The sequence below is a fragment of the Labrus bergylta genome, chromosome 24 (assembly GCF_963930695.1).
Source record: "Labrus bergylta chromosome 24, fLabBer1.1, whole genome shotgun sequence".
Lineage (NCBI taxonomy): Eukaryota > Metazoa > Chordata > Actinopteri > Labriformes > Labridae > Labrus > Labrus bergylta.
In genome coordinates, this window is record NC_089218.1 from 4172695 (window position 1) to 4185852 (window position 13158).

Consider the following 13158-nt stretch of genomic DNA (forward strand, 5'->3'; position numbering starts at 1 on the left):
TTATATGAGGGTGTTTGGGGTTAGGACTCAGGATTCACATTTAATCCTCTTCAGCCATATGAAAGACGATAAAGAGAGATTTAGAGTTGAAAAATTGAATTGGCAAAATCCATGCATGCAGCCTGTAGTTTAAACCTTAAACAGTGAGTTTGTTTGAGTAAGAATGTGCTACGTTGTGCCTTGAATTGACCGCCTGACTTTGCTCAATCTTCAGCGATCTCGGCCAATTTTGGGGCTTCGAAAAGAGCAACTCTCTTATCCGCATTCAACTCTTGGCATCCATTAAAGAGAAAGCTACGTGTGCCCGCCGACTGCCTGTCTTCTCTCATTACAGCGAAACAAAGACGAGACAGTGGAACCCAAATGAGGTCGTCCAAAAGTAACGAGGACATAGCAGCTTTATCCTGTCATCAGATGTGGAGTTAACAGATGAGAAGAAAAAAGGAGACAGCATTCCCTGGACACCTCTGCAAACAAATTCAGAAGTGTCTTCAACGTTTTTAAAGTTGCATTTAAAAATAGAAGAAGAGCCTCTCATGTCACTGTGTGTGACAAGGCCTCTAGGCTGCACTGATTCAAATCTTTCAGCGATGCTATCGGTTCCTAGAAAACTTCTCACACTGCCTCGTAACAGCTTGAGCCAAAAAAACAAATTCATCATAAAGCCATGAGGAGCGGACTGGCTGAGAGAATTCGTGTCAGCGTAGCATCAGAAGAATGATTTCTACTCCTACGAGCAGCTCAGCTGAAGGCGGGAGCTGTTGACGTGCAGCCAGTGTGTTTAAAGCTTTCTGTGCTGCTGCCTGCAAGCACCACAGGGAGAATTATCCGCTGGACAGTTAGAGTGGACTCTAAATAAGTTATGTAGTCGTCCCCTATGAAAAGGAGCGGTAGGCAACAAGATGCATAATGTCACAAATTAGTTTGTTGGTGCAGGAGCAAGTCCCAATCACATCGTCTCAGTGATGTCCTCATTAGGTTTCTGTAGCTGCGTTTTGAAGCCATAGATGGAGGTCGCCGCGTTAGAAATGCATACTCTACCAAACTTTTCATCAATCTAGAAACCAGCAAAGAAGTGGAGCTACGACAGGCTTTAAGCCTCCTAGCAAACAGCTACACCCAACACATCTGTGGGCCAACTTAGCAAGGCCCCAGTTATACAAACCCCCTGTGGAGTTCTTACAAATAAATACAAATTAGAGACCAAAACTGTTTTAGAAACAGGCCGTTAATCTGGTTTTCTTTTCTGCAAAAACAGGCATTTTAACATTGGGGTTAATGGGGATGCCGTGGCTTCTGCAGCCAGCCTCAAGTGGACACTTGAGGAACTGCAGTTTCTTTGCACCTTTGGATTGACTTCAGCTTTTAACACCGGAGGTTGCCGCTTGGTCCTAATTGAGTTCATCAGCCTAAAATGATTGTTTAGCTTCCTTTTTCAGTTGGTCCACCACTTTGGTCTGGATTGGTTGGCTATAGGTCTGTATAAAGATGGATGCCATGTCTCCACTGGACTAATGTGAAGCCAAAATAACTCCCATGAGGGGTTGACATGTTATGCTGATGACATTTTGGGTCTACAGGCTGCATGTTGAAACAGTTTCTAAACAGGTTTTGACCATGTACACTGCTTTGTACTGTTCATTTACCTTGGATAGATAGCCCTTACAATTTCTTTACAATGTAAGAAGAACCTAATAACCTAGAATGCAGCCTTACAGAGCTGCCAGCTTGACCAGACTCGGATCCCATTAACGTATTGATGTATCAGTAGTTTGGTGTAAGGTTTAAGCAGTAGTGTCTGATTTAAAACACAATGAAAAGTGATTTAATCAGTGAGTGAACAAAGATGCATCAAGGAGCACTGATGTTGTAAAGATTCTGTGAAGTGTATTCATAGTGTCTCTTTTCTTGTCTGGGGGTTGCTCAGCCTCACTACAGGCATCACTTTGACCTTTTAAATGTCTTCCTGTCAAGCTGCTCGACACCATTAAGCGCCTCTCTTGTCGAGGTCTGACACTGACGATCGGGCACTGATCTCTGATCCAAGAGGTTGACCTCGCCAAGACCTCTGCTTTGTGTTGACCTGAGCCTCGGTAAATCACTGCCCACTGCTGAGAGCTACTTGTGTCTGTGTGGGTGCTAAGTCTGAACAGATGACACTTCAGAGTTGTAGAAATTATCAATTCAAATGTTGTTTAGCCTTGTCAGTTTGTTGACGTTGCTTGGCAAAGCAAATGATATTGAATCGTGTTAACAACTGACTCTGCAGATTTCTTTCTTCAGGGTTTCCTGTTTTATTTTGTAGTTCTTGTCCCCAGTGTTTCATGTTGAGTTTTACTTCCCGCCCTTGTGTTTCCCTCCACTTTGATTGCCCTCATTAGCTTCACCTGTGACTTGTTTGTCACACCTGTGTCCAATCACCCCAGGTCTATTTAGTGTCTGTGTGCTTTCTTTTTTACTTGTCAGTTTGTAAAAATGCAAACCTGTTTCCAGCGTTGTGTTTATTGGTATTTTGTGTTTTTCCTTTTACTTGGACTTTTACTTCATGTGGGTCCAAATCCATGTTTCCCACAACCGTGACAGTACGTTGCCATTTTATTGTAAACTGATGTATTTTTACAGCTAAATCCAAGTTCAAACCAGTCGTTGTTTGAGACTTAAACTTATGTTTGAGGCAAAACGCTAAAGTGGTGAAACTCAAGGGGGGGCCATTCTGTGGTGCCCAGCTTGTACTTTGTGCCCCTGCCCCTCAGAAAGCCTATTCAAGCCCCTGCATAGACCATCACTTTTTATGAGGCGTGTGTTTGACTTAATGGTTTTATAGTTTGTCTGCAAATTTGTATTTAAAATCCAATCATCTTAAGGTGTGTCAGAATCAATAAACACTGTCACAGCTCCTTTTAATTCTGAATCTACATTTATTTAGGCAATGCAACCAAAAGAAGCACAAGTGCACATTGAGATATTTTTTTATAATTTGGTCTTGTGGTTAGCTTTTGCATTTATCTAATTTAAGTCCAACTTTCTCCTGCATGCAACAGTTTAAGCTTCTGTCCATCTTTCAGCGACATGCTTCTCTCAGCATGTCTGTTTTTATCTGTTTGCCTCTTGATTTATCTGACTGCTTTAGTCAAATACAAGTGTTTTATCAGTAATGCTGGAAGCAGGCCATCAGTTGAGCAAACAGATACAAAGACCTACAAACACACACACACACCATGTCTCAGCGTTGGCTTTACAAGCCTCCCGCTGTCGCTTCAGTCTAATCCTTGCCATTTTAATGGGCTTCTGGCTTCCTCTAAAAGGGAAACCTTTGGCAGAGATCAAGATCGAAACAATACACCTCGCATAGTCTCTCACCTGGAAGTTCCTCTTCTTTTTTAATCTTTAAAAATCGCATGTCAGTGTGTGTGTGTGTGTGTGTGTGTGTGTGCTTTCTGTGCGTCAAAGTGTGTTTTCTTTTCTGTGCATATGTGCGTCCAGATCCGGGCTCTTAATCTGTGGTAGTGATGATGACCCAGTTTCAACACCCCCCCCCCCCCCCCCCCCCCCCCTCCTGCTTTCCCCATCCACCGCCTGTGACCCCGCCCTCTGCTGACAGTCGCCAAGGAGACGCTTCCCTCTCATCCCTATGGTCGGATGCTGGCAAAGGTTAGCCCATCTCACACACACACACACATGCACTCACACACTCATTAGAATGACATCAGCAGGAATAAAAACACTTTTATTGTCAATTCAGGTCAATCCCATTTGTGTTTCGGAGTTTCAAAGGAGTGTTCCAAACAAACGCGGACGGGATTTGTCTTTTTAGCAGAGCGGTTTCTCTTTCTTCCTCTGCGTCTGTCCTCTTCAGATGAAACAGGAAGCGGCCAACTTTAATGCAAATTCATGCAAACTAATCCCATCGTGCTTCGTCATCACGTGCGTCGCCTGACACACCTGCACTTCTGTCCTGGATTTGCATGCGATTGTCGCAGTTTTTCGCTTTAATGTAGAAATGATTTGAGATAAGATTTAGCACAACAATGACTCTTGTTTAATTTTTTTTATTTTATTTTGGCATCTATTCTCTCTCGTTCACATGCACACCCATAATCCACACACTCGCCCTCTGCACCCACAAACAGAAAAAACCTCAACGTGAGGAAGCATCTCTGAAATATCTTGCTTTATTTATAATAGCCGACTCCTGTCAGTACGGATGGCTTAACCTACACACACCTAACCCCACATGCACACACATGCATACACACCCATCCCCCTCCACCACTGCCCCCCCCCCCCCCCCCTCTCTGTCCAACAATTTATCCTCCGAGCCGCTAATCCCGCTGGCCCAGATTTGGCCCACAGTCTGCTCCACATGATGTTTGTTGTCATCCAAACAACTGCACACACACCCCACACCAATCCCAAACACTCACCCACACCCACACACACACACACACACACACACACACACACATATATATATATACATATACCCATATACCACCCAAACCCCAGCCCCCCACTGCAGGCTTCCTAGCTGCCTTCCTGCATGTAGCACCTGTGACCTACTATACTGAACTGCAGCACATGCCAGCAGCGATGTGGGCTAAGAGAGCTGCTCCCATCTACAGTATTCAAGCAAATCATGAGTCACCGCGTGGAGGACATGCAAAACATGGGTGGGCTCATCATCATCATCCTCACTGCAGGGTGTGGTGGGCATTTTCCTGTCGTCTTTATGTCACGTTGTTGTCATGAATCTCAGTTTTCAGTCAGGCTTGTCTGACAAGATGAACAATCAATACGCATGTGCCGGGAAATTTGGAACAACGCCCGCCTCGGAGCCTTGTGCATCGCCTCGTCGCCATGGCAACAGGTCCTCTCGACGGCGACAGATTCTGACACATTCCGAGTAGCCGTCGGGGGGCTGAGCTAAAAAAAAATATATAACAAATGCTCACATGCAGGACGAGGGAGAAAAAGAACGAGAGAGGCTGCAGCCCGAATAAGAAAGTGAATCCGGGGGTTGGAAGCTGGTTGAGCTAAGGACGTACTGTAGGTGCATTTTTCAAATATTTAAAAGAAAGTGTGTTTTGTTTCTACTTCTACTAGTCAGGGGCCACAGCAGGGGAGGGACATAACTGAAGAGATATGTGATACAAGCAAAGAACAACTGTTAAAACATTCAAAAAGTCTCCACACAAGGGGACATAGATAGGAAATCAATAGATAGAAAGAAGCATTATGAAGCAAATATCTGGAAAATGATGAGTGTGCCTCAAACTCAGCCTGGAGATTTTCACTGATTCAGTTTTATACAGGATCAACCGTGCCCTAAAAGTGATCAATAAAAGCACAAAATCAATCCTGGGAGAAGCTGGAAAAACAACCACAGACTCTGGTAGAGTTAGAAATGAGACGAAGCATTCTGACTCATGCAGAAGAACAAAGAATGATGCGCTCTGAAGTACAACAATATGGAAGCAGGGGTGGCATTTTCTTAACAACAAAGGGAGTGATTAATGTTTGAAATATTCTCAAACTGTGAACGCAAAGGCTGAACAACAGTGTAAACTGGGCCAGCAGAAACAGACGGATGAATCGGCAAAGAGTCGTTATCCGTCAGGGAAGAAGTTTGTCTCTCTGTCCCTACATTTAATTTCATTTAATGGCTGACTTAAGAACAGCTCAGCATCTGCCTCTTCTAGATTTGCTTTTTTAAGGTCAGGCTGTTTTCAAACTTCCCTCAAAGGCCTATTTAAGTTTTTTCTTGTGTAGACAAATTCATTAAATAACTGAGTAACAAATGTAGAAGACTCTTTCCTCTTATTACACTTAAGGCAAATTGCCAATTGTCCTTCCTGATTTGACTCTGTAAAGTCGAGGATAACGATGAATTGCACATGCACACATCGGTTGCATTAACACTTTCAGAAAGTTTAGAGACGCTGCCCCAGAGTCACGTCAACACTTGTCAACATCTGATAATTAACAGGGAAATCTATGCTGTGTAATCCAGCATGAGGGATTGACTTTGACACAACATTTAAGAGTTCTTTAATCATGGCTGTGCAGCGTAACATTACAGCCACCTTGAATATGTTTAATAGCTGAGTTCATGTATCAGATTTGACAAAGATATCTAAGATAGAGAGAGAGAGAGAGATTTTTGAGAAGGCAGTGATTTTGGGTTGGATGCAGGCTTTCCCCAAGACTATAATTCCGACACTCTCTCTGCAGTTTGTCTTGGTTTTTCTGTTTTCCTAATCAGGTCAGTGGATCGTTCCACTTTTTTTTCCGAGTGATCATTAATTCCTTCAGAATAAAACAATCCTTTAAACTCTGCGGCCTTTGAAGTCTGGCTGCTTCACTGGGTAGCCGTCGCGCCGATCCACAGGAGGGGACGAGGAGGAGAGGAGGATGTGAGTTTCCACATGGAGCCGAGAGGAGACGGAGTGCGGCAGAAGAAAAAGGAGAGCACAAAGAGCCAATTCAAGAAGGAGGACTCAAAGGGGGAAGGAGGAGGAGGAAGTGGAAAGAATAATGAAGACAATGAGAGGAGCAGATGAGGATGGAAGATGGGGCGATGATGCTGATGATGAGACGACAGGAGCAGAAGAAGGAGCTGAAAGAGGAGACGCTTTACTGTTTAGTCCCGCTGAGACATTGCACTCGTTCCCCATCGTAGTAAATCATGTCACTTGGCTACATCCTGTCTGTTCTCAACTTCTCAGCGGCCTGAAGGCGATAAACAGGCCAGCTGCCGTATTGGAAACAGATGTTGTGAGAGGGCGAGGGAGACACAGGCTAAAGGAAAGAGAGACATTCTGCTGAGTGTGTTTCTCTGGCTCCCGTAATGAGATCCATCTGAGAGCTACTGGTTTCAGGTCAGCCTGCAGTGAAACAGGAGCAAACACAACGCTGACTATCTGCCAACACATTCTGGTCTGATTACCTCCTACAAAACAAATTGGAAACCAACATCGCTCACATCCACAATGGATGTGATCGCAAAAACATGAGGGGGGGGGGGGGGAGTTTGCTGCGTTTAGCTACCGAGGGATCAACTGAGGAAACAAGTATCGGTAAAAGAAGCCAAATGCGGTTTCAAGGCCGAGAAATTAAAACGTCTTCCTGTTTCTGATAAGCTTCCTTTTCTTTTCTGTTGAAAGAGAACAGAAAGGATGCACGCTTTGACCTTGCTTTCGTTCGTTCCGCTCTGCTTTTCATGCTGTTATCATCAACATCTATGTGTGCCTCTTTGTATTTGTTACAAATATCAGTATAGTGGCCCGTTTCCTGCCCTGAATAGTGATTTAGTATCAATCTGTACACCTTTTTTTAAGGATCTACTTTTTGTGATTCAAGATGTTATAAAGTGATACCCAGGTCCAGGTGACATTTCTGTAAAGACAAATTGAAGACGAAACTCATAAAAAGGGAAGTAGTTCACTTCTGGTGTCGCCTCATATGAAACAAATCAACCACACATCGGGATATTTTGGTACATGAGTTGAAGAAACACACAAATTTAGGATGTGATCATGATTCAATCTTTGCTTTTCAGCGTTTAATTAGAAGAAATGTGCACACATGAAGACAGGATTTGTGCAGAGCCCTGTATCAAAGACATTTCTGATGCTTGTACCTGCATCAGAATGACTCAGCTTTTAAGAACTTTTTGCTTTTCAGTCGTCTTGATAATTTCTAACGCTCGCTTTTCTTCTGCAAAACCGAACACTTGATCGCAAACAGACGTTGTAGAAAAGGGGAGACGTGCAAACCCCATGTGCTTCCTGCAGCACGCCTTCATACCCTGCACGACGGGAATTGTCTTCCGTGTCTCAACCTTGTCCATCCTGCTTAATCTGCAGTGAGCCAGCGGATCACTCCCTTTTAATCCAATCATCATCAACTCTCACATGAGGAGTTGATGTGAGGATAAGGCAATTGTTTGCACAGAAGCACCAGAATCACAATTTCACCCACAGGAGGACGCATGAAGATAACCACATTGAATGACCTCGAAGCTCCACCGGTGGGCTGAATTTTTCTATATTTAAAAAAAACAAAAACTTAAATTGAAAAGGACAATAAGAGGGGACAAGAAAGGAATGTTTAACTTTACAGATATCTGGACCACACTCTACACCAAACTCCATTTGTCTTTTTATATGGTTTTGTTCACATCCAGTTTCTCATTGAATCACTGAGACATGAAGAAGCTGACTGAGTGATGCTAACACAGTCTCAAAGTTGCTGGCTGCAGATAATCGTGCACCAGAGTGCGCGCACGTTCATTTCGGACGACGCAGACCCCCGTGACGTTGAAAAACCCCGAAATGATAACGTCGCCTTTCACAAACAAACTGGTGCTGAAGTGGGTTACAAATCTTGGTTTGAGCCTTTAAACTGATTAGAGGACACAGCATCGCACGCAGCTCTCACACGACCAGCAGGAGAAAAATCTCTGCAGCAGGAAACAGCATTTCCACCCCTCACCCTCCCAAAAAAAACAAAAACAAACAACGAGGTTTAAATCTGACCTCATTGCTTCCTAAAAAATGAAAACGAAAGTAGGAGAAACAGACGGATGAGAAAAAAAAAAAGAAAAGTCCACTCACCCATTTTTTGTTGTTGAGCTGTCGTGCGATCTGAGACAGAAAAAGGGAGAACAGTCCCCAGATGATGTCCACAGGTTGTTTGGAGGGGGCAGCGGACTTACAACTGGACGTCCCGTTTGGGAATCAGGGGTGGTGGGGGTAGAGAGGGGATGACGTCATAGCCCTGCCAGACATGGATCAGACTTCTTGTATCCAAAAACACTACAAGTGTTCTGATTGGTTTCTTCCGAGCCTTATTATAAGAAAATATTTTCTTTCACTTTTTTTTTTTTGTACTAAAGTGCAGACAGGAGATGTGTTTGTTTGTTTTTCTTCATTTATTTACTATCCAGGATCACTCTGTGGTTAGTACGCGTGTCGGCCTGGGTTCGAGTCCCTTCCCGCATGTCATCCCCCCCCCCCACTCTCTCTACGATGTCTGAATCTATCCACTGGCCTATCTCTAAAGAAAAATACAAAAAAAGCATAAACATTCCCCAAAATAAACCTGTAAAAAAAAAAATGTAAATGACTACAAGTCAGAACTACAAAACCCAGCATGCACAGCTGGAACACAACTAATTGCATTTACTCAAGTAGTTTTGAAAAGCTCTTACTAAACTTAAATAGTTGAAGTTTCTGACATGTTATATTTCATTTAGAGGAATATGTTTTATGTTTGTTTTCTTTACTTCCTAAGCGGCAGCCACAGAGTGTTTCCTAAAGTAAGAATACCAACTTTTAAAAATAGTTTTTTTTTTTTTTTTAAGAGATATGACAACACTGGTTTCAAACTAACTGAAAAAAACCCCCTCATATGAGGTGTAGTGAATTGATGATGCAGAGAGAGAGAAGTGTGCAGGATTTTGACTTTACAACGTGACAGTTTGAAAACAGAAGCACCTACTTCATGAGATAGTTGGATGGGCGAGCTCGTCCTTTTAAACTAATGGAGATGATTCTCTTACATAATATGCAGAAAGAATCTATCAGACTGAAACTTTCCAATTTAGAAACCAAGTGGAACATGTTTAATTAAAATAAAAAAAAGTCTGCTTTGGTAATGTGCTGCTTAAGAGCTGTTCTTAAATAACAGAGAAGTACCAGGAAAGCTTTTATTCCAAACATCAAACACTTTATTATAAACAGAATTTATATTTAAAAAACACATCCATCTGTTAAAAAAAAAAGAAAGAAAAGGTTGCCGGGTGTTGCGAGCAGGAGATAAAAGAGAATAATCAGCGTCCCTCCTGAGAAACGCCATGAACAGCTTTGAACAGGATGTCAGAATCAGAAAAAGGCACGGTTTAGAAACGACAACAACAACAAATCGATCTTTCGTGTTTGTGGTTCACGTGGGGGGGGGGGGGGGATCAGAGGCAGCCATGCGGGAACACTTTTTCTGAATCTGAGTACAGGAGGAGGGTCGCTTGCTGTTTTTGTGGTTGAACCGAGTTGACAGGCGTAAGAGGAGCCACTGCGGCATGTAACATGGCGGAGCTGGAGGGTAAACAGGAGCAGATTAGGAGGAAAGCGGCGTTTGAATATATTTAAATCACCTGCAGCGGCGGCTCGGCTGCACCTCTGACCCTCAGCTGATGTTCACTGTGCTTTCAAATGAGAGAGAAGCTAAGTTAACTCGCTCCTGTAAATATGTAAAGCCGCACTTATTTAGCCAATAGGTAACAGGATGACCTTTTAACCCCTCAGGTGACCCGAACATGTCATCGCAGACCGGAGGAGACACGGGTCACAGCTTCAGCGGAATCACCGGCCAGTACTTGGGCTGTTTGCGGTCGCAGTTCCTGTCGAAAGCGAGCTGCATCGCCGCCTCCATGGCCATGATCTTTGCCGAGTCCTCGCCGTACAGCTTCTTCATCTCCGCCCCTCGTCTCTCGCCGGGCCGCTCGAGGGGAGGGGCCGCGCTGCCCCGCCAGGAGACGCTGTGCAGGTCCTGGTCTGCCGGCACGTAGCTGTCCTGCTGCTCCGCTTCCATCTGCTGTTGCTTCTCTGCAAGGACACGACAACACGTTCTTTTTTTTTTCGGCACAGCTCGTCCACCTTTTTACCTTTTACCTTTTTTTTTTCCCCCCCTCTTTCTCAACATCTACTTACTCAGCTCCTCTTTGTGTTTTTCCGTCTGGGCGAAGTACTGCCGAAGCTCCTCGCTGATCTCCATGTTGCTGACGTCACACTCGATCTCGCTGTCCGAGCTGCTCCCCTCCTCCTCCTCCTCCTCCTCCTCCTCGCCCTCCTCCTCGTCCTCCTCAGAGCTACCATCTCCCTCGTGCCAGTCTGCATAACGCCGCTGGCCGCTGGCAGGCTGCCCCCGGCGGTATCCGGGGCCGTAGGCGGCCATCAAGGCCTTTCTGTAGGCGCGCCTGTGCCTCTGGTGCCACGCCATCGCCTGCTGGTAGTGCTGCCAGTAGCGGCTGTACACTGGGCTGGAGAACCAGGACATCACAGTGCTTATGTCCTCCTGCCAACAAGAAGCACGAGTACCATTTTATTCTTAATCTCACACCGTTCAGTCAAACAGCACCAGTTATTGTTCCATTTCAAATTAGCTTCTTTAAGATTCATTTTGCGTGAGAGCTGATGACTGAGCATTTGTAAGTGGAGGACTATTCATTCTTATCTAACAGGAGAGCTGAAGTTGTGTACTTTTACATCCACCTTCATGTTTACAGTCTCATATTTCATCATCTCCGTTTACTCACCATGACTGAAGATGCTGCAGTTGACTTCTAACTCTGCTAAAAACCACCTGATTCAGAAAGACAGCAGACATATTGTGAGGAAAGCTGCCTGCTGTGTCACCAGTAAGAGCATCAGTTCAGAGTAAAAACACTCAACACACACAAACGGGAGCGACATGCTGACATGTTGAAAACAGAAACACCTCTAAACTCTTCAATGTGGATAAAAACAACAGGATTAAATGTTACTTACAGCTTGCAGAAACACGCTGAAGTGCCTCTCTTTTAGTTTATATTTACCTCTGTGATGTTAACTTGTTCTGCAGCTCATGGTACTTCCTCTGAGAAAAATTTCCCAGCAGCCTTTGAGCTACTTTTTTTTAAGTAAAAAAACCTGCTTACGTGGCGCCACCCAGTGGACACAGTGCGAGTATGCAGCTTATCCGATTTCCAACAAGAGCCCTCGCCGCGGATCGTGGAATGTGGGCGGAGTGTTCTTATTGGATATCCCGGATGTTGTGATACAAACAGCACCATCTGCTGGATGAGCGTAGGTACTACAAATATATCTGTTAATAAATGTAAAAATGAGTGTTTTTATAATTATTATTATAATTATTATTATTCTGAATGGATAGTAGCAGTAAAGATTTTTTTTATTAATTAATTAATTTATTTATTTATTTGTTTGGGACAGTGCATATTAATGAACAGCTGTTTATAACATTTTTTTTACTTCTTTGACTTTATTTCCTCTGTATATTTACTTTTTTCATATTTAGAAATCCACAAAAAGATCACAAGACCATCAAACGTGTATGTTGGGTTTAAATGTTTCATCATCAAGTAGACAAAGCTGAAAACTCTGAAATGATATGAGTAAGGCTTGCACTGTGATATTTTAGGCAGGCGGTGTACAACAGAGTACTTTTGAGTGTTTGAGTGCTGAGAGACATATTTGACTGTAAATCTGGGTCATGCTTTGGCTCCGGGCTTCAAAGCTTTCAGAGAAAATGCAAAAAGACAGATGTGCCTCTTCCTAACACGTTCCCTCCTATGATGGATTTGTTAACACAAAGGAACACGTCTAAAAAAAAAAAAAGCATTGCATTTATTCCAGATTATTTTTAATCATTTTAGATTGTTTTAAATATACAATTTTTTGCAGCTTTGAAATCCTCCCTGTTTGCTGTGTTAGTGTTTCTTACATGTCTACAATGTTAACCTCAAAACCTAAAATTGACACCACATGTCACTTTGCATTTTCACATTTTCTTCCAGATAATCAAGCTCCTTGATTTTAAAATGGATAAAACTTAGAGCACCACGAGAGGTTTGTTTGGCTTGAATCATTTTAAGGATGCATTAATGTGATCAATGTCTGATAATGCATTCTTAGGAAATATCTAAATATAAATATCTATCATACAATTTAGCATAATTCAATCTAGCATTATACAGTCATATCTCTAGTGTCACATCTTCACAGAGCTTTTGTGCAGTTCAACCCTTGAGTTAATCCATGCAAAAATTAAAAAAATACCCTGCAGATGACCAAAAAAACAACATTCATTAATAAGGCATTTAACATCTTGCATGTATTGACAACTGGAGTGTCAATAGACAACACATATTACCTGCACTGTTAAATGTAGGTCACTCAGTACAATAAAGAGTGAACTACTCCCTCTGCTGGTAGACTTGAGTAATGATCCTAACTGAGCATCTCTGAACAGAATTCATACCTGTAATATGAAGCAATGAGCTACATGAGATTATATTTAATTTATTCTGTTGCTTTCTTTCAGTCAGGCTGAAGAATTGTAAAGGTTTCCGCGACACTGATTGCCCGAGGACACATCGGA

The 13158-nt window shown here is 43.1% G+C and overlaps 2 protein-coding genes across 3 annotated transcripts in view; both read right to left on the reverse strand.

Annotated features, from left to right (window-relative positions):
* LOC110001004 (neuronal membrane glycoprotein M6-b) overlaps positions 1-8638 on the reverse strand; it is a 37272-nt gene extending 28634 nt beyond the window's left edge. The window contains exon 1 of the mRNA XM_065951691.1: positions 8616-8638. Within this exon, the coding sequence (XP_065807763.1) occupies positions 8616-8619 (4 nt within the window). The 5' untranslated portion in view covers positions 8620-8638. The remainder of the gene's footprint in view (positions 1-8615) is intronic.
* A 1057-nt stretch (positions 8639-9695) lies between these two features.
* gemin8 (gem (nuclear organelle) associated protein 8) lies at positions 9696-11701 on the reverse strand. 2 transcript variants are annotated; one of them, XM_020656390.3, is made up of 4 exons: positions 11594-11701; positions 11315-11361; positions 10710-11073; positions 9696-10604 (listed from the first exon to the last, which is right to left on the reverse strand). In XM_020656390.3, exons 2-4 carry the CDS (start codon positions 11315-11317, stop codon positions 10345-10347), a joined length of 627 nt encoding a protein of 208 aa, XP_020512046.1. In that variant the 5' UTR covers positions 11318-11361; positions 11594-11701; the 3' UTR covers positions 9696-10344. The 2 variants fall into 2 exon arrangements, with proteins under 2 accessions (XP_020512046.1, XP_020512045.1); XM_020656389.3 differs by having other exon boundaries at positions 11547-11639.
* Positions 11702-13158: the final 1457 nt, after the last annotated feature.